General features: G+C 40.5%; 1 protein-coding gene across 3 annotated transcripts in view; it reads right to left on the minus strand.

Annotated features, from left to right (window-relative positions):
• The window catches only part of LOC133474223 (protein unc-13 homolog C), a 188,892-nt gene that overhangs the window by 115,019 nt on the left and 52,278 nt on the right, over window positions 1–21,595 (minus strand). For all 3 annotated transcript variants that reach the window (XM_061765689.1, XM_061765688.1, XM_061765687.1), the window contains exons 7-10: window positions 13,163–13,382; window positions 11,699–11,926; window positions 6,183–6,324; window positions 835–1,004 (exon numbers count right to left, since the gene is read on the minus strand). In XM_061765689.1, coding sequence (XP_061621673.1) covers window positions 835–1,004; window positions 6,183–6,324; window positions 11,699–11,926; window positions 13,163–13,382 — 760 coding nt within the window. The remainder of the gene's footprint in view (window positions 1–834; window positions 1,005–6,182; window positions 6,325–11,698; window positions 11,927–13,162; window positions 13,383–21,595) is intronic.

The raw sequence follows: 21,595 nt of genomic DNA on the forward strand, positions 1-21,595 counted from the left end.
GTATTGATGGCCTAAACTGGAACACACTTCATCTGACCATAAATTTATCCTGCTATCTTTGAGGATAATGGTTATTGGATGGGAGCGGATATAATGATTATACTGTGGCTACAGTGTAATGGGATTTTGTAAGGGAGGCCAGGACGTGGAGATCTATTTGCTTGTAGTGGATAAACTTTGCGGCCTGATGACAACGGCCGATAGCAGGGATGGGAATTAAAAGGGACAGTAACCTACAGTCTATCAATTTATTATTTTTTCTTTATTAATTTACTCTACTTGTGTAATGGAAAATGTTTTTAAAGGAGGACATGTTGATACTAGCTTTTATTTTAGTCTACATGAAGTGACAAGACTGGATTAGAACATTTTCAAGGTATTATTTTCCTATAGCTAATCCAATACCTCATGCTTTTTTTTGGAGATATCTGACTGCCAAGTGACTGTGGGAGGTAAGAAAAAAAACTGGCAGTAGACTTTCTCAGCACTCTATCAGTTACATACACATACTGGAGGCAGTGCAGCCAAGAGAAATGCTACGAAATGAAAGAATAGACTTGGTAATAAATGAATACAAATACATTTTACTGGACAAATTTTAGAATTTAGGCTGTGAATTGAGGTCAGTTCCGATACTGTTTAGGCCAGCAGTTAAGGGCTTGCTGGCCCTGAGGAGTCACCATATGTGACATTTGATGCTTTAGGTACTTTTGGTACAGTGGTTTATCAGGCTATCTTGCATGCTAAAAGAAACAGTTTAGTAGTTACATGAGACGCTCGAAGGCATTTTGTTGTCAACCAGTCTTTCATGTCACTTGTGGTTAAAGTACATACCTAGATTGTACCAAACATCCATTTCCCCACTGAGCGTGCGGACCTCGATGATGGTCTGGCCCAGGAAGTCGTCTGACTCCCGCTTGAAATGCTGCTTCACCCGCGACTTGATGTCGTCATCCTCGTCCCACACGCGCACCTTGATGCGATCCGTGGCGTTGTGACATTCGCTGGGGATTGCACAAGGAGAGGCATGTCGGTCAAAGCAATCAGCTGCGTCATGTTCTACTGCGTTGCGTTCGACTGACAGCTCATCGGGTCAGGGCGCTCAGCCGAGCAGAATGACTTAATGTCAAATACACAATTGGAGATAAGCATGGGCACGTACATTCCTCTTTTTTCTTTTGGGTAGTAAAAAAAAGCAATTCTTGCCTGTCATGAGATAAAAGTGTGTATTTGTGTTTGAATGGGCATCCATCTCGTTTGTGTGTGTGCCGAAGCGTCTTCTCTGCCTGGCAGGGAACGTCACCCCCAAGACGCTGCATGACCTTTCCTCTACACGACTCTCTCCGAGCGCATGCTAACATCATCAGAGCGGAGCTACGTGTTACACAAGAATGACTGCGTAGCATTCACAAGGAGGATTATCTATTTGTGAAAACATCATTATGTAAAATAAGCGTCGCTTCTGTCCAACAGGCGCTTTGCTGTAACCACACCATCGAGCATTTATAGCCTCGGATGGGGTCAGACCGTCCGCCCCCGTGATTGAAACCAACAGATTAGTTTGTGTACTAATGACGTCTTGGGTGCAAAATCCACAGGAACGCTAGCCGCAGTATTTCCGCGCTAATCCCTTTCTTTGGGAAGCACTGGATGCTTGCAGCTGCGCTCGTCTGGGATTTTGCTCTTTGCTAAGCACACAGTAATGTATCACTCTATTAATCTACATCCCCATAGTAATAGGAAAGAGTTTTATGACAGCCACGGCTAGAGCCTTATGACAGGTGTGGAGCCTGTGTGCAAGCTGCACAGGCAGCAATTGCTTTCGTTGTAGATGTATTATTTTTTTTTAATCACAGAATGTGATTCACAAAGTATTTTGATCAATTATTAAGGAAATTGGTACCTTGACTTACAAGTAACTTATCGTTTTTTTGAGTCACGAGCCGTTGCTTGGTCAATATAATTATTTTTTTTCTGCTTCGTGTTGTGAGGCAAAATTCGAATCACATGAGAGCATCCAATAGGTCGCCGCTCGAGTGAAGTGAAAAAAAAAATGGAGCGTGACAGTTGCCGATGAACCGTCAGCCATTTATTGAAATGTACAAGCAGTCGATCACAGTCCTATTTTTCTCTATTAAAAACATGAACCAAAAAAATGGTGGTGTTTTTTTGGATGCTGGAACAGATTAATGTTTTTTCAAATCTTTTCAGTGGGGAATGTTGATCTGATGTAAATTTTAGTAAATTGAGTTATGACCTTGGTCACAGAACAAATTTAACTTCTTAGTCCAGGTACGGACATCGCAATTAGCGTAGTTAAAAGTTTTGTTATTAACTAGTACGTAATCATAACATTCAAAGATATTTTCTCAAATACCCCAGCCATAGGAGAGCATAATCTTAGAGTAGGAGCTATAAGAATGTACAGAAACCTCCAGAGGAATGACAAAAAAACAAACCTTTCACGTGAGCGTAGCACCCTAGCAACTAAAAGCGTTGGGCGAAGATGACAACAGATGCGGTCGACCAGTGATTCATAAACACTGTCAGCCTCTCACATTAGTGGCTTCATAGCTGCAATCAGATGCACTCATCACTGTGAAGCATGGCGACAATGGCTCGCCAGGCAAGCGATACTGTTGTCTAGCATGGGGCATCAAACGCATGAGATTTGTCGCTATAAATCTGCTGACAAGGGGCAAGACCCGCTTGTTTTTATGTTGATTTTTTCACATTGATTAATGCCGTCTAATCGCATTCTGCTGCAACTCACCTCGATTTATTAACTCCTATTAACGCAATGATAAAAATACCAGACGGAATGGCACTTTTGCTGACAAAGACTTTGACGAGGGGCAAAGATGCTTGAGATTGAGCCCTTCGCAGAGTCATAACACACCGGGGATAAGAATAGTGAATTTATAACCTGATACTCGCCAAGCTTTGCGTGATTCTCGAGCATTCTTGCAGCATCCAAATGAAATGTGGTGTAGGCAAACACTGCAATGCATAATGTGCACGTCTCAGAGGCTGCAGATTTATGAACATATCAGTTGCCGTGGGGCTTTTGGGAACGGGAGATTTCGATAGAGCAACTGAGGATAACCGGCCAGTGTACAAACGCTGTGAGTCATACAACCATGGCGCATATTTACATGCACATTAAACATGAGATCCTGCAGATTAAAATACATACCCCGGTATAATTAAGACCTCGTATTTAATGAGCTTTTCTTGTCGGTGTTCTTTCAGACTGAGTTTGTTATTGCCTGATCAAAACCTACAGTGCAATGTTTGGTGACAGTTTTCAACTCCTATTTCATGTACCGTAGTTTCACGACCATAAGGAGCACTTAAAAGTCTTACATTTTCTTCAAAATGGACGGGGCGCCTTATAATGCGGCACGCCTTATGTGTGCACCGAGTTCCAAAATCTGTAAATGTTGTTGCGTGACTTTAATGAGTGCTCCGCTTGACTGACTGGGAGCATTTCCTGCCGACACGCTGCTTATATAGAGGAAGGCAGATGTGACTGAGGACAACATGCGGACGTAAAGGGGGAAGGGTGCGCGTGACAGAGGACGCTAAAGACACGCCCCCAGTAGGTATATAGTTCCTTTATGTGCATCGGTTTGGCTAAGGATCCCCGAAAATGCCGCTCACTTTCGCTCACTTTCGACATGCCAGGGGACCACCACGGTAGCGATACGCACAACGGGGCACGAGAAGTCGGCTTTTACTGTTGTGCTTGGTTGCCATGGTAATGGACAGAAACTGCCACCTATGGTGATTTTTAAGATGAAGACGCTGCCTAAAGAAAGGTTTCCAGCCGAAGTCATAGTTACATAGTTAAATACTTCAATAAAGTAAAACCAAACTCCGTTTTGCTCCCGCTGCCTTTTTAAAAACATTGTTTTAGCGTGCATGCATGCTACCGTATGTTTTAAGCTAGCGTATGTTTTACCATGCCTGCGCACCAATAATACGGTGCACCTTATGTATATGTTAAATACAGAAATAGACCCAGTAACTGAGACTGCGCCTTTTAATACAGTGCGCCTTATGGTCGCGAAAATACGGTAAACATAACTTAGTTTTTGATCTGGACATTGAGCAGGATAGGTTGAAAATTTTTACTGTCATCAAAAAATTGCAAGGCCCTAATTGCTCATTCACTAGCCTACAGACAATTCAATCACTTTGACAATACCTATAGTACATTTGTCGTACTGTAGGTGATTACTACTATAGTGATTGCCAGATATTTTATTAATTTATCATTAAGGGTCGTGTAGAAATGAGGGTCGATCCGTTGTGCTAAATGGGATGCCCTACTCGCCTACAACCAGCGGCCGCGCTGTTGATTCAGTCAGCAGTTACAAACATAAGTATTCCAGTCTGACTTGTTTATTAAATGTTGATTGATTGATTATTCCATTCATCCATTTTCTGAACCGCTTCTCCTCACTAGGGTCGCAGGGCGTGCTGGAGCCTATCCCAGCTGTCATCGGGCAGGAGGCGGGGTACACCCTGAACTGGTTGCCAGCCAATCGCAGGGCACATACAAACAAACAACCATCTGCACTCACATTCACACCTATGGGCAATTTAGAGTTGTCAATTAACCTAACATGCATGTTTTTGGGATGTGGGAGGAAACCGGAGTGCCCGGAGAAAACGCACGCAGGCACGGGGAGAACATGCAAACTCCACACAGGCGGGGCCGGGGATCGAACCAGGGTCCTTAGAACTGTGAGGCTGACGCTCTAACCAGTAGGTCACCGTGCCGCCTGATCGATTATTGTTTTGATTATTTATTTATTTTTTACTTTATTAACCATATGTTTGTGTAATTTAGTATTTTAACCATGTAAAGCACCGTGTGAGTCCTCTCTATGAGAAGTGCTGTATAAATAAAATGTACTTACTGTAGTCACTTAACGTGTCCTCAAAGCCATAGTGTGGAATTTTAGTCCCGTTAAATATGCTCTATTCAAAATAGCTCTGGATTAGGAATGAAATAGTTTACAGATAACTGATAAACCATGATAACATTTCTGATGGTTACTATAACCACTTGAAATTACAATTATCGTTGCTACAATATGTAATGTCTCTGTGAGCAAATGGCCCTGGAGCCAGCTCCTCTTTGATGTCACGTGCTCACTTAATGCAGCAACATTAGCGATAGCATCAGCAGCTAACAGGATGAAGTATAGATGCTCAAAAGTCATTAGGCTAACACAGCCACAGGTGTAAACAGATCAGACTTAGACGGATACCTCTTTTTTTTCACCTAGCAAATGAGGATAACGTGTTTGAATTTTGCTTTCAAACTACATTCAGTTATTTGTTGGTGTGTTGCTTTCTGCTAGACTATGCAGTTACTGTAGTTATTGCAGTTATAAACAAAGTTTTGCTCCATGTTGTGTTTATTTGTGCTGCTTTATTCACTGATGCGTGGTTAGATTTGCTGGATTCATTTGGTTATTATGAATATAATGAGTTGCTATGCTTTAGGTGTAGCTATCCGTTTTTTTTTTGTTTTGTTTTGTTTTTTTAATTTTGACATTCATTTTAGCTACTGTACATTGATAATACGGAGATCAAATTTATCTTGATCATCATGATATGAATTTTTTACACCATTTCATCTTTAGTCTGGACTATAGACACATGCTGCATAGAAGCTAATGACAAGAACTTAGACATTTAGTATGTTACCTTCCTCCTGCACACCATGTGTTGGTCACTGTGTCCCCCCACCCCCCCCTTTTTTTTCTTTTGCTGTTATTACTGAGCAAAAATAGAGGCAGATAGCGACGCAGTCCTGAAATTCCTGGCACTATTACACACCTTTACAGAGCAGGAGAAAATGAGGCAGATGGGTAGGACTATAGGGAGGACATCAAATGTCACATACAATTTATTTGGTTGGTAAAACCGCAGGGATAAGGATTCTGGTCCATACCCTGATGTATGGTACTGTAAAACTGCAGCAAAGACTGGTTTTTAGCAATGCTCTGCTGCAGCTGCCGTGTTGCGTGCTCTATCAAATTGTACTCCCTTAAACTATTAATAACACAGTTTTACATGCTAAATAATGGATTGAGACCCCCCCTAGAACAAGTCTCAGCAGCAACCATCTGGTCAGAGAAAGGATTAATTCTTCGAGTACTTACAAGTAAAACCTCTCGTCCCAGACCGGATTGAGGTTGCCAAAGATGGTCTTTGTCCGACGCTTGGTCTTTCCCACTTGGACGGTGACGTACGGGTCGCTGGAGCCCGTTTTATCCTTGGCCTGGAGCCCTTGAGCACTCATGACTGGAGTAGGAAGTAGTGAAAGATGCTCAGAAAGTGAAAATTGAAGGATAGATGACTGAAGAGCTGATATTTATGCAACCTCAAATAATAATGTCACAAGATCATTCGAATAGTACAATGGCTTATAATCCGAATAGTCTTGATGTTGTTGACATGGGATCCCAAATTCCCTATACTTTAAGTTGGCTATCAATTTTTGATGAACCACCGCCTCTCGTGTTGTGTCAGCGCAAGGATTGGCGATAAGCCTACAGTAAGTATCAGAGGTGTGTGTAGTGCTTGCACAGACTTGATAAAACAGTGTTGAGGGTATTTCAAGACATGATTTTTAAGCTAGGTTTTAGCTTTGGACCTTGTATTTGCCTTTTAACAAATTGCCACTTAATGCCATCCAGGTGTATTGACCACAAAGGTTTCCATGGAGATCCCCAAATCATGTCAGTTTTCTTGACTTCTACTTTAAAAAAGACATTGTACACTTTCTTTCATAAAAAAAATGCTTTTGTCAAAATACCCCAAGGATCAAGAATTACAGCATACTTTTCAGTTTCTTAATTTTTTTATTTTTTAAAACCCTGCCTAACTGAACCCGTTTTGAGGGGTCCGTCCTCGCAAATGAGCCACCCTCTCCCTTTACCAAGAGCCCAACATCGAGTCAGTTAATCAAGCTAATTTTTGAATTTTGGTGAACACAATTGTGGCATCACAATTCTAAAAAATGTCAAAAGGATTGACATTGGACATTGATGGTTGGGCAAGCAAATAACAAGTCACTTTTCCATACTATGTGCCCCTTAAAGCAACCACACATGGACTGAAACTCAAACTTAACCTGAGAGAAATCATATATGGCATTACTAGAGTTTTGAGAACATTCGTCAGGAGTATTTTTACCAATTCAGTTCTTTTGTTCAACTGCATGCTGGGTAGCCAGACGGTGAAAAAAAAATCAGCCTTGACTTCACTGACAGGATGGATTTTCTTTTCATTTTGCACATACTGTTAAATTCATCCATAATTAATCTCCTGTCCAGGCTGGGGACTGGTGATTCAGAATCTTTATACTGAAGACCGTTTCACCGCACCACGAAGGGGTGATGGGGACACTGGGTCATTAAATATGCAAGAGAGTAGTTCAATAATTCAGGCTACATATATATCCCCAGCTCAATGCAGACAGGGGTTGGAGGGGTGACTCTCGAGGGTTGTACAACCGTGACCTGTTTACACAGAGTACACAAAATCACAATGCTTTCTGTGGTTGAGGAGGGCATTAGGAGAAAGCAAGTGTGCATGTCTTAAAGGTCCCATATTCTGGCTATTTAGACCTCCATAGAGTGACTCTCTAACATGGATTTAGTATAAAAGTGTCAATTTCATTTTTAGAAAATACCTTGCTTTTGTCATTCAAGTGTCCAGGAAAGGCCTCTCTGACAGCTATTTCTGTTTGACTCCGTTTTTTATCGGCTTTGTCGATATTTGGCTAAGACCGGCCCCTTTCCTCTGATTGGATGCCTCCGTGTAGAAGACTCATTTGTGAGAGCACGTGTTTTTTATGTTGACAGCGCTGGCTCCGGTGCGGAAAGGAAGGCTGAGAGCTTTGCTAGTGACGTAGATAAACTTGATAAATTTGAATGACCTGATTTCAGGCCCCTCAGCAGAAAAACATCCGAACTCAGGAATGCGTGGAAGATTTTAATTCGTATTTCACGTTTACTGAGGCGCCACAGGGACAATATTACATTCCAAATATTTGAAAAAGTTCTTACAAAATGGGAGACACCCAACATATAGAAAAGCTCTGTTTTCAGTCACAGATGGCAGTCACAACAATTTGAAACATTCAGTGAAATACAGCAAGGATGCAAGCTTTTACAATCGTCACTTGTTAAATATATCCTTGGAAGTTGCGGTCTGATGATATAGTTTACTGATATACCTGTATACTTTCCATCCATGTATGTGCCGCTTAGCTTGTAATGTGTTGCAAGGTGAAACAAGACAAATCCTAAAAGCTCAAAGCACTTCATTGATATTTTTACATTGAAATAAGGGTCTTTAATAGTCAATGATTTAGCCACCTAGCTCTTATCTGCATGGATCGATCAGTCTCTGATCAGAAATGTTCTTTATTAATCTGATCAGAAAATTACTTTCATTGAATAGCAGTATAGGCTGCAACACCCAGAATTTGCTTCGGCAGCAAATACGGTAAATAACCTTCTGTAAAGTAACCTAAATGTTATTAAAACAAAATAACAGTATTAGGATTTCATCTTAATCATCTTGGGTGTTGACATTTGAATCGGGCTGTTGTGGTCAAAAGCGGAGAGTGTGTCTTTGACTGCGATGGAGATAGCGCTCATAACAAGTATAGTGTAGTGAAAGCTCTTTTCATTGGTTGTTAACTACACTCTTTTCATAGTACTACGCTCTTTTCATAGTACAGTGCAGGAGAACTCAGAGATTACCATATTGTTCAAAAGTCATAATTGTCAACTGGAGATCCAAAGTTTGAATTGGACATTGATGTTGAATTAATAAGGACAAAGGCATAGCTCCTGGTTGCTGTCTGAGAGCTGTGGAGTCGATGCCAGTTATTGTTTATTTAATGAATGATGACTAAATAACCGCTCAATGCCTGCATTCTAAAATGGGACATTCAATAGGCTCTTGGGATATCAACAGAGGTAACCCTGTTTTTTCCAAAAGCTAGCTCTCTCTTTTTTCGCTCTCTTGCGCCCCCCCCCCCCCCCCCCCCCCCCCTTTCAATCCAATATTGGCTTTCTCTATTCTCACTGCCTCGGCCTCTGCTGCTCTCTCATGTATTGACAAATCCAAAAATGCAAGATGCGCAGTAACTGAGTTGAGCTTGACAAGCAGTAGTTACCATAGAGATGGATTGGAGTCCTATCCTGCTGACCTTCCTTCTATTGCCGGTCCAAGTGTGGTTTGGTTTATAGTTTCATATTATGTGATATTTTTGTGAAAGGTGAATTTTTGTGAATGGTGCTACGACACAAGCTAGTAACAGACGATATTCTCATCGCTCTCTTTTACTAGAAAGGCTGGCAAAGACGATAAAGTTCATGACGAGGGATGGATCATCAATTTCCCTTAACAACCACCAGAAAATGTTAGGTTGTATTAAGCATGAAATAACCCATGAAATCGATCGAGAGAGAGTGATCCCAAAATGTATGCGTATCCCAAAAAAAAAATGAAGGTGCACTCAAGAGCTGTCTTGTCAAATTCCACTCAGGCGCTTGACATTTTGATTGGCATCACAAAGAGCACACTGGTGGGCTCATTTCCAGAGCTACCATGCAAACGTGTGAGCATATCCAGGTGTGGGATCAACCTACGACTCCACAAAAATCTCGCACATCAGTGCCTTGGGAGGCTTTTTATTTGAGGCTTGTTTAACATTTGCCAGAAGCAGAGCCACCGCGTCTCATGTTTTCACTGGCTTGACAGTCGTGTTCAGAATGCCAGCAGTGTTGGAAAAAACTGAGAAAATCCTTACGATGGTGTTTGTTTCCATAGACATAACTGCATTGGGAATAATGCACTGTACAATGTATTCCTAATCAAAACATGAACAAACGTATTATATTTATATATTTTTTTCATATAAATAAGTGAAGAAAAATTATTTTTACCGAATAACTGAAACATTTACTCTATAAGCAGAAAAATGCGGGACTGCAATACTAGTTTACTGTCAATTCAAAGCAACAGAAATGTGAAGAAGTCCTTACACGACTAAATATTGGTTCAGTGATTCACGGGGAAGTAAACTCTTCAAGCATTTTTAAATTTTGAACAGTATAACTGCTGTTTCTGGGAACTGCTTCATATCTGTTTCGCAAGAGTAAGATCAACTCCATGCATGTGTGAACTGCTTTTCCATCCCAGAATAATTGGACTACATTCCACAATCCCTCTGCATTGTTTCGCTTCTACAGTAAAAGTTTGAGTTTGTAAGAGAAATGCAAATGCTGCATTTTTAAAAAATGATCTACTACAGGGTTTTTTTGGTTTTATAACCATACTGACATAGAACATTTTGAGGAATGGTGAGCAATTCACTCAATTGCGGTAACAGAAGGCACACTCAGTTGCAGCCGTACTTACTGTTTTTTACATTTGTTTTATATTAATGGCATAGAGCAGTTTTTCATACGGATTTTTGCTGTATTTTTGACTTTACAACTGCATTAGCATGGGTTAGTGATAAACTACAGCAAGTTCTGACTTAAGTTCAAATTTAGCTTATGTTGCCACTGTAGGAATAGAACTCTGTTGTGAACTTGTTCTTTTTTTCACTTAATTGGAAAGGAATAACAAATTTTAATTTCCCCAGCTCACCCGTGATCTTAATGAGGACAAGCAGTATAGATATAGAAATGGCTGGACAGATGGATGGCTTTAGAATAGAAAATGCTGTGTTCCCAGTTCAATTAAAGGTATTATAAAGGTTTTGAGGTTTATTCAATTTTTTTTTAAACATTCCAGTCAGTGTCACGGTGGACGACTGGTTAGCACATCTGCCGCACAGTTCTGAGGACCGGGATTCAAATCCCGGCCCCGCCTGTGTGGAGTTTGCATGTTCTCCCCGTGCCTACTTGGGTTTTCTCCAGGCACCCTGTTTTCCTCCCACATCCCCAAAACATGCATGGTAGGTTAATTGAATACTCTAAATTGCCCATAAGTGTGAATGTTTGTTTGTTTATATGTGCCCTGCGATTGGCTGGCGACCGGTTCAGGGTGTACCCCGCCTCTCGACCGAAGATAGCTGGGATAGGCTCCAGCACACCCACGACCCTCGTGAGGATAAGCGGTAGAGAAAATTGATGGATGGATGGACATTGCAGTCAATTATTCTGACCACAGCTGTACACACTGTAGACTACAGTGTGTACTACAATCTACAAACTGTAATAAAACCTCCAATCCTGCAAATTCAGCATGTTGACCATAGTGTGTTGCGCCATCACCTTCCACCTTTCCAGTTGTATTACAAGTGTTAATTGCTGGTTTTGGTTTAGTGTCAGAATTCAACGACCCGGTTCTTAAGGTTTGCGACAAGTACAGTAAAGTTCTTGGAGCTTGTTGTGTGGTCTTGTAATGGGAATCTTGAAAGACTTAGAATGATTTAGGTGAAAGGTCCTGAGCGGACCGTCAAGGCTGTTGAAACAGCTCCATAATGTATTTAATTTCATTTCATTGTTGTTTCTGTTTGAGAAATCAAGAAACAGCAAGCAGTAACTGACAAAGACAATCTAAACAATGCCCAAAAGGAATTTGGCAGGAATTAACTATTCTGCTTCATATTTCAACTTAACTCCAAAGTGTAGTGCACCAGGCTTACCAGTGATGCTGATTTTAGCAGACCATTTGGAGGTGCCGTCCAGCACTGCCTGCTTGGCTGTCTTGAGATGGCTGGCAAAGTCCTCCTTGGAGATGTCGAACATCTCCTGGATCACCTCAAACACCTCGGGCCTGTTCTTCTCCCGGATCTTCATTCGCTCCTTCATGGCCATGATGATGTTCTGGGTCTTGTCCTCCGCCCCATGCTTGGAGCTCTTTTCCACTGCCCCTAAAAAGATGGCGGGAATAACATTTATGTGGAATAGTACTCAAAACTTTTTCCCTATTCAAAGCAGCGATTCCTAACCTTTTTTGAACCACATATTTTGACAGGCCGGCATAGAAACAAATAAAACCAAATTATTAAAACTAGAACTCACCATTATGCTGAATATAGTTGCTGTAATTATTGGTAGCGGTGTACTTGTATTTACTCAACAAGCAGCTCCCATCTTGGCACAATGGGAGACAATGACCCCTAGTGTTACCTTTGTCCAGTCTATGCTGTAATTTTGTTTTGGTGACTATTATTGCACAAAGATAGGATGTTGGAAATGGAAAGAATTCAGTGTTGTTTTTTTGCACACTAAATATTCTGCCTTGATTTTAATGAAGACTTGTATTTTGATCCCAGCAGTTTTGAAAGCTTCATTGCCTTATTTGCAAGCCTGTCACCACATATTACGTAGAGGAGGCACCAGGCTTGGTGCGTGAGAATCACCTGTAGCGATGTACAGTACCCACATTTGAATTAGAATGACTGATTTTTCTTCGAAGATGTAGGCTGTTCTTCTTCTCATCATTTGACATTGCTCCCTTTCAGACAAAGCTCTATAAATACATTTGTTTTTTACTCATTTTAGCTAGATTGCGGGCCTGTTTTTTTAACACTGTATCACGTGACCGATGCGAACGGTATGACATTGGTACAGAGGAACAGGCACACCTCATTTTCAAAATAAAACTTCTTTCATACTCTGATGATCAACAGTAATATATTTTTGTTTCTATGCTTTCCGGTACCAAATGGCCCACAGACATCTACCGGTCCGTGGCACAGTGATGAGGACTGCATATCATCTTGTATCTGCAAAAGGGATCCTGCTTTAAACCGCTATTCAACCTTACCACGTTGATAAGGATGAATCACAGTTTGAATTGTAAAAACACTGCTATGCTAGTATAATGCTGTTACAAAACATTGTGTTTCACTGTAGCTAATCCACTTAAGTGTGCGTTGATGGCCGCAGGCATCCTTTGGCACTTTTTCTATTATCTGACACTGTTTCATAAGGGACAACCCTGATTAAAATACTGATTTGTGATGATAATGAGTGCTTTTGCCTGAGTGAGCATTGCAAATGAACTATAATTGTTGCTTTTGTACTTTTGGAAACTGCATATTTTTGATTAATTGCATCTTAAAATGAAGTGCATGTCAGTACAATTCCATTTCCAGACTTACTCTGCAAACAGTCTGCGTTGAGCAGGTCTTGGCACTTCTCGTGGCATTTGACGCCACACTCAGAGCAGCGCATGCCTTGGCGGGCAATGCCCCACAGGAGCCCCTCGCATTCATGGCAGTAAGTGGGCGCAGTCGCCGTCCACACCTCGAAGTTGTGTGGCGTTGTGGAAGAAATTGGGTATATTAAGGCCTGGAGGGTCTTCTTGAAGACGTGAAGTTTCTGGAAAGAACGTATAAAACAAGTGTGAGGAACACAATGGAATTAATAGATTGATCCTACAGTGGGTACGGAAAGTATTCAGACCCCTTAATTTTTTCATTCTTTGTTATATTGCAGCCATTTGCTAAATTCAATTAAGTTCATTGTTTTCCTCATTAATATATACACAGCACCCCATATTGACAGAAAAAAATGGAATTGTTGAAATCTTTGCAGATTTATTAAAAAGGAAAAACTGAAATATCGCACAGCCATAAGTATTCAGACCCAGGCTCAGTATTTAGTAGAAGCACCCTTTCGAGCTAATACAGCCATGAGTCTTGTTGGGAAAGTTTTTCACACCTGGATTTGGGGAACCTCTGCCATTCCTCCTTGCAGATCCTCTCCAGTTCTGTCAGGTTGCTTGGTGAACGTTGGTGGACAGCCATTTTCAGGTCTCTCCAGAGATGCTCAATTGAGTTTAAGTCAGGGCACTGGCTGGACCATTCAAGAACAGTCATGGAGGTAGTCTGAAGCCTCTCCTTTGTTATTTTAGCTGTGTGCTTAGTGTCATTATCTTGTTGGAAGATCAACCTTCAGCCCAGTCTGAGGTCCTGAGCACTCTGGAGAAGGTTTTCATCCAGGATATCCCTGTACTTGGCGACATTCATCTTTCCTTCGATTGCAACCAGTCGTCCTGTGCCTGCAGCTGAAAAACACCCCCACAGCATGATGCTCCACCAACATGCTTCACTGTTGGGACTGTATGGGACAGGTGATGAGCAGTTCCTGGTTTTCTCCACACATACCGCTTAGCATTGAGGCCAAAAAGTTCAATCTTGGTCTCCTCAGACCAGAGAATCTTATTTCTCACCATCTTGGAGTCCTTCAGGTGTTTTTAGCAAACTCCATGCTGGCTTTCATGTGTCTTGCACTGAGGAGAGGCTTCCGTCGGGCCACTCTGCCATAAAGCCCCGAGAGGTGGAGGGCTGCAGCGATGGTTGACTTTCTAGAACTTTCTCCCATCTCCCGACTGCATCTCTGGAGCTCAGCCACAGTGATATTTGGGTTCTTCTTTACTTCTCTCACCAAGGCTCTTCTCCCCCGATCACTCAGTTTGGCCGGACGGCCAGCTCTAGGAAGGGTTCTGGTCGTCCCAAACGTCTTCCATTTAAGGATTATGGAGCCCACTGTGCTCTTAGGAACCTTAAATGCAGCAGATTATGTTTTTTATTACCTTGGCCAGATCTGTGCCTTGCCACAATTCTGTCTCTGAGCTCTTCAGGGAGTTCCTTTGACTTCATGATTCTCCTTTGCTCTGACATGCACTGTGAACTGTAAGGTCTTATATAGACAGGTGTGTGGCTTTCCTAATCAAGTCCAATCAGTATAATCAAACACAGCTGTACTCCAATGAAGGTGTAGAACCATCTCAAGGATGATCAGAAGAAATGGACAGCACCAGAGTTAAATATATGAGTATCACAGCAAAGGGTCTGAACACTGACTGTGTGATATTTCAGTTTTTCTTTTTTAATAAATCTGCAAAAGTTTCAACATTTCTGTTTTTTTTCCTGTCAATATGAGGTGCTGTGTGTACATTAATGAGGAAAAAATGAACTTAAATTATTTTAGCAAATGGCTGCAATATAACAAAGAGTGAAAAATTGAAGGGGGTCTGGTCTGAATACTTTCCGTATCCACTGTATAGTTGGAGAACTACGACAGAAAATATTTGTTAGAGAAATTTAAACAATAATGCATATAATATTATGGGGTTGTTCTCTCAATATTACATTTTAATTCTCATAAACATTTGACCATGCACATTACCATGTTACCACTTAAAAAAAGAAAAAAGGAAAAAAAACAATTTGTGAAATTGACTTTTCTCTCCAAAGTACAACTATATTCTCACAATATTTTGAATCAGCTTCTTGCAATTTCAATTTAACTCTTACAATGTTATGTAAAGATTTCTATCTTTCTATTCTCTTTACAATGTGACCCTGATACCACCCATTTGACTGTTTTACAATTATTTTATTAAATGCTTTTTTGTTGCTTTTCAAGCAACCCAAATTTATCTTTTCGTATCAAATAGTCCACCTCTTATTATAATATAGTGCTGCTCTTCTAGTTAGGTCATGTAGAGATTTCGCTAGTGATTATGCAAATATGCAAGGATTAATAACACTTCAAAACTAAATGATTGCTAATACAATTCTTAACCAGTCTTAACTAAAACTGCTTTTGACACATTGCAACATACTCTGTGACCCTACTGTCTGATAAGTTTACATAAAAAAACTACCCAGTGTAACATAGGACCATGTTATGAATTTCTATGGACGTAGTATTACATTACTATGAACTTCTCAGAAAGTTAGCACTTCTAGTTCAAGTTCATGCAGTTTAAGATGGCATAGCATCCAAACTCCAGCTATCAGTCTTAGTGCCACAGCATCTATAGAATCTTTCAAAGGTCAGACTGCATGATCTGAGTCGTTACTCATTGCAAGTTTTGTTGATCCCTTTCTGATTACCCTCTATAACTACAGTATGGGAAAGGTCTGGGCATATGAAAGTAAATCACACTTATATGTCATTAAAGTCAGATTAACAACATCCTTAGCCCTGAAGGCTTTTTTCCAATCGACTGGTTGGCGGACTAAAGCCTCGCCGCACCGAATACTGGAGTTGACAACCCCGTCTTGACAGAAACCTTCTCAAATAGAATGCTTTACTGCAGCGATGCAGCCATCAACAATGAGCAGGCCCTGCCAATTCCTGAAGGAACAATCGATCTGCACCATAAAGAAGGTTTTAAAGATGGGAATGATCCAGATTGAGATGGAGTGAGAGCGGCAGAAAGACAGGATCCGTAGAGGATAGATAAATCTCTGCTTGTATTAGCCCCCCAATGCGTTAAAGAACCTTATAGCAGCTTGGCACTACCCACACGGAACACCAGATGAGTAAATGACCAGATGACGAGACAGGAAGAAACGCAGAGACTTTGAGTTGTCCATGCAAAGAGCTGAACCCCGGAGGACCTTTAATGAAATGCTAAAGGAGCCTGCGAGAGATTTTCCTTTTTAATGTAAGGGACGACGAGATGCAACAGATGTCTAAGATTTATTCACTGCCTCTGTTTTACGATCTAACAAGATATTTCCCCCCCCCCTCCCCAATTGTTGCTAACCCTTGCCATTATTTACGCCTGTGTTTCAATGGTTTTTAATCAGTCATTTTTTTCTTCTTCTATTTTAGATTGTCAATCAAAACTCAAAAAATTAAAAAGGGATTTATTTTGTTTTTTAATCTAACCTCTAACCCCCCCCAAAAAGACAGATTTTTCATAGTTAAATTTTTTGCTCAGATAAAAATATGAAACTTAAAAACAAACTACAGGACTGAGTTTGATTTTAATCTTCAATTGTTTCTGTTCAAGTGACCCTTATGTTTGGTAACAAACATTAATAAAGATACGTTAGCTTGTTACATTCTGTCTACCGAGACTTGTGCAAACAATGCCTCAGTGGTTACACAGTGGTTGAAAGAAGAATTTAAAAATAACGGTGTTGTTTTGATTTTCCCCAACGTTGATGAGTCCACATTTGGTGTTCCGCGTGGACTTGAATGAGTTGAAAACAAAGCTATTGGACAGACAAATTGCGGGGAAAGCATATTTTACGTGTCAAACGTAGTGCATCAACCTGATTACAATAGTGCTTCAAAGACACTTGCCCTGATTATAATATGGTTGATGGATCAGTTGATGGATTGCAGTCATGGTCCAGACTGATTGACAAGATAACTTATCTTTTACAATTGCTTGTTACCAAATGTCCTGATCACATAAACCCGACCAATTGAATATTAAAATCAAATTCAGTCCTGTGGCCCATTTTTCCATTTTGTATTTTTGATCTGAGCCTAAAATGGAAATGTGAAACATCTGGCATTTATTGTTTTTTTGAGTGTCAGAATAAAAAACAAATAAAAATATATATAAAACATTGATAAATTAGATTTTTGATTGCCAATTGAAAATAGGAAGAACAAATAATACATGGCTTCTTTTGCCATAGTGTCTCGTATCAATTCCCTCCCGCCTCTCTCCCAATGCTGCCTGTCACACCACCAAGCAGAAGTGTGAAGAGCACTGGTGTGAGTCACCCTGTGAGGTAACCCTGGCTGTGTGGTGCAAGACACTGACATAAGTGTTTGACAGCCGCCATTTCTATCTGAGAGCAACGCAAGCCACAGAGTCAAAATCTTGCATCCGCTTTGACCCTTCCCTTTCACCACCTGTTGTCTGTGTTGTCTGCCACTCTGTCCAAACACCCACTCCCAAAACCCAAAGGTGCATTCAAGTCACATGGGTTTCTACTTGTATTCCAGGTCTAGAGATTGGTCTGAAGACCAATTTTGGGTAGGACTGTGAATCGATTCCATTTAACTCATTATTGTCTTGGTCTGACACGTTAAGTACAATAGTTTTATTTTCAATTTCAGAAGTGGCTTGACCCAAGGAACCCGACAGTCGTAGCCCATCTCCCGGATGTATCTGATTGTGGTGGTTTCTGAAGCTTTGACTCCCGCCTCATTCCGCTCTGATAATCTTCTGAAGCCCACGGTCATCTCTTTTGATGATGCATCTTCTCCTGCCACATTTTGTCCTTCCACTAGACTTTCCATTGATATGCATTGCCACAGCACTGTGAACACCCAGCCTCCTTTGCTATGACGTTTTGTGGCTTACCCTTCCTATGGAGGGTATCAATTATGGTCTTCTGGCCAGTTGTCAAGTCTCCAGTCTTGCCCATATTGAACCCAACTGAGACAATTGAACCAAACTGAAGCAATTTAATGGCACCTGGGAAACCTGATTTCTTCACAGTATTGCAATTTGTTGAATTCCTGATTTCGTTGGTTTTATGAGCTCGAAGCCAAATTATGTAAAAATAAACTAATAAATACTCTAAATTGTTTAAATTGTGGGCCCTGAATCTATAATCTATGAAAGGTTAACTTTTTGAATGGAATTATGGAAATTAATAAACTTTTCCAAGATATTAAATTTTTTTGGAAAGGGTCTGTCTGTGTATATATATATATATATATATATATATATATATATAAATATATATATATATGTATGTATGTATGTATATATTGTGTAGCACTATATTGAGCAAGGATCCCCGCTGGCACCAGGTTGCCACCAAGGACCTTATGAGTAGTCCGCAGCTCTGCTCTAAAAATAGCTCACCAGTGACGGGAATGTTGATATTCATTTATTTATGTATTTACAGTATTTTACCTTCAAAATGGAACCTGTTTATTAATGTAATGGTACAAAATATTCCATATTTTGTTTAAAAATGAAATATGTTGTGTTCAATGGAGAAAAAAAAGTTGTTTTTAGTTACACAATTTTTTCAAAACAATAGGTTTTAGAGCCGTAATTGTTTTTTTGCGATTCCATGAAACTGCAATAATTTTGCTTCAGGTTAGCATACCTTCTGAACAGTATATGTCAAATTAGACAAATTAGGAACATATAGAACAATGTCTTTTCATTTAGCGACTGATAAATAAGCCAGTATTGTTTTTGTAGTTTTCTTTTCTTTAGGAATTCATGCTAGACCAATTAGATGATGATCGATCCTTATCGTCACACAGCTTCAAGTAGGGAGATTTAGGTGTTCAGATACTGTATTCTTGGCAGATAAACACAACCCAAGGTCTTAGTATGGATAGTTGACAGCACAACTGAAAAGCTTGCAATTAGCTGGCCTGCACACAATGTTCTATTCTGCCCTAAAAAGCACATCAACTGGAAACATAATTCAGATGTCTTATACGTCGGCCAAGTTGAAACCACATCAGGCAAAGAAGAATGATAGACACCAGTCAGTATGTGTAAGATGGAGGGATGTCCCTACTCAGGAGGTGAGAGGTAGTTTGTTCAACGTGGACGACTGATTGGTCACATCAATGCCGCAGGACTGCAATAACGAATCACTCACTGTATTCTTCCCCTTCCACTCTTCTTTCATCACCCTCTTTTCTCCGACTCCACTCCCTAACATCATATGATTGTTTATACGGAGCCCCCCCACCTCACCCGCCCTCCAGCCCCCTCTTCCAGTCCTCACAGGGAAGCACTCTGCTGGACTTAATGCAGCAGATAAAACTCTGACATCTGCTCAGCCTACTTAACACAACCGCACAATCTGTAGCCTTGCTGGGAACTTGACCACAAAAATGCCCCTCTATCTGAATAGACCTCTGGACAGCTGCCCCTTTAGGTCCCTTGCTTACAAGGATGCACAGTCTCAAATTATAAAAGGGAGCAGCCCAGCTTCGCTAATCAACACATTGAATATTTCATGACAATTCCCCACCATCTGGATTGTCCATCTTTAAAACTCTTAATCTCACACGCTGCCACCGTATATTGTGAAAAAGTGGCCTCAACTCTAACGGACGCAGTGCCTTAATTAGTCACCAGTTGCATTGTCTTCTTAAACAAATAAATTTTTCCCATGCTATATGTTAGCATGCCAACTGTTAGCATGTCAGTTTATTAGCAATTCTCATTTGTACGAATAGTATGTGACTACAGATTTTTTTTTTTAAAAGAATTCTTAATCTGACATAACACTTTGTTGACTGATGTTGCTGTCTTGCTATACTCTATGATAGCATGGCAACTGTTACCATGTAAGCATTTCTTCAATCGTCATTACATAGTACCGGACTAGTGCTTTTTGTACTAGGGTTGTTATGTTGCTACAGTGTATGTTAGCATACGAGCTGTTAATCATGTGAGCATACAATAACTTTCCGTTAGAAATAGCACTGATACCCAACTACAGGGCAAGATGTAAAATCTTTGTTTGCCTTCGTGCTTTTGTACACAGATTGCTACTTTGCTAAATACTGTAATACAATACCAGCTCTTAGTATGTTTACAATTATCATATTAAATAGTAGCTGGTGTCAAATGCTTATCATTCTGCCTTAGTGTTTTTTCTACTCAGTTTGCTCTCTTGCTAGACAGTTATGTTAGCATAACAACTGTTATGCTAACATATAGCAATGTAGGATGCACTGCAATTACAGGACACTTCTGACGGTTATTGTGCACGGTGTCAATTCACTTACTCGCATATGTCCGCAGACACACACCCCTGGGATTTATTCGCTGGGTGTGGGGCCACTCACTCATTGTAACAAATAACTGAAACTAAATGTGAATTTCGGGTCCACGACCTCTGTCCTGCATGCTTCCCCTTCTGTCCCTGTCCTGTCCAGTCTTGTCCTAGCTTGTCCTGTCCTTTCCTCACAGGGTGTAGCATAACTGCCCCTTACAACACTCGATTCTAATCTGTCATTATGGTGGGTGTATAATTATTTACTTTCCTCATCTTGTTTATAGCTAGTGTCTTGTCTTTTGTTGTCTTCTTTTCCTATACTATTTTGTTTCCTTTTCACACTCTCTCCTTTTTGTTGTTTCTGTCACTCCACTTTAAAAACTTTGTTCTGTGCAACTGAACGACAGTAATTGTCAATAATTATCCATCAGAATACAAATAAACCACAGTGGCAGTTACAAAGTCCACTGTGACAGTAAAACTGTTCCGGCATAAAAGCAAAGCAAAGCAAATGTATTTATATAGTGCATTTCATGCACAAGGTAACTCAATGTGCTTTACACAATTAAAAGCATTAAAAAACAAATAATAAAAAAAAAGCTTATCAACATTTAAAACAAAGAGAAAAAAATAAAATAGGGATACAGATCCTCCTTTCTGCTTGACCTAGTCGAATAGGACAAAAAAAAAAGAAAAGAGAAGAAAAGCATAACAACTCTTAGCATTTAGTCAGTTCTCAATAGAAATAGTACTCTAGGCCTTTTGTGCTCAGGTTGCTGCTATCTTGCTAGATATTAGCATACCTGTAGTTGACTGACGACTGGTTAGAGCGTCTGCCTCACAGTTCTGAGCCTGTGTGGAGTTTGCATGTTCTCCCCGTGCCTGCGTGGGTTTTCTCCGGGCACTCCAGTTTCCTCCCACATCCCAAAAACATGCATATTAGGTTAATTGACGACTCTAAAATGCCCGTAGGTGTGACTGTGAGAGCGAATGTTTGTTTGTTTGTATGTGCCCTGCGATTGGTTGGCAACCAGTTCAGGGTGTACCCCGCCTCCTCCCCGATGA

This window comes from Phyllopteryx taeniolatus, chromosome 2 (assembly GCF_024500385.1).
Source record: "Phyllopteryx taeniolatus isolate TA_2022b chromosome 2, UOR_Ptae_1.2, whole genome shotgun sequence".
NCBI lineage: Eukaryota > Metazoa > Chordata > Actinopteri > Syngnathiformes > Syngnathidae > Phyllopteryx > Phyllopteryx taeniolatus.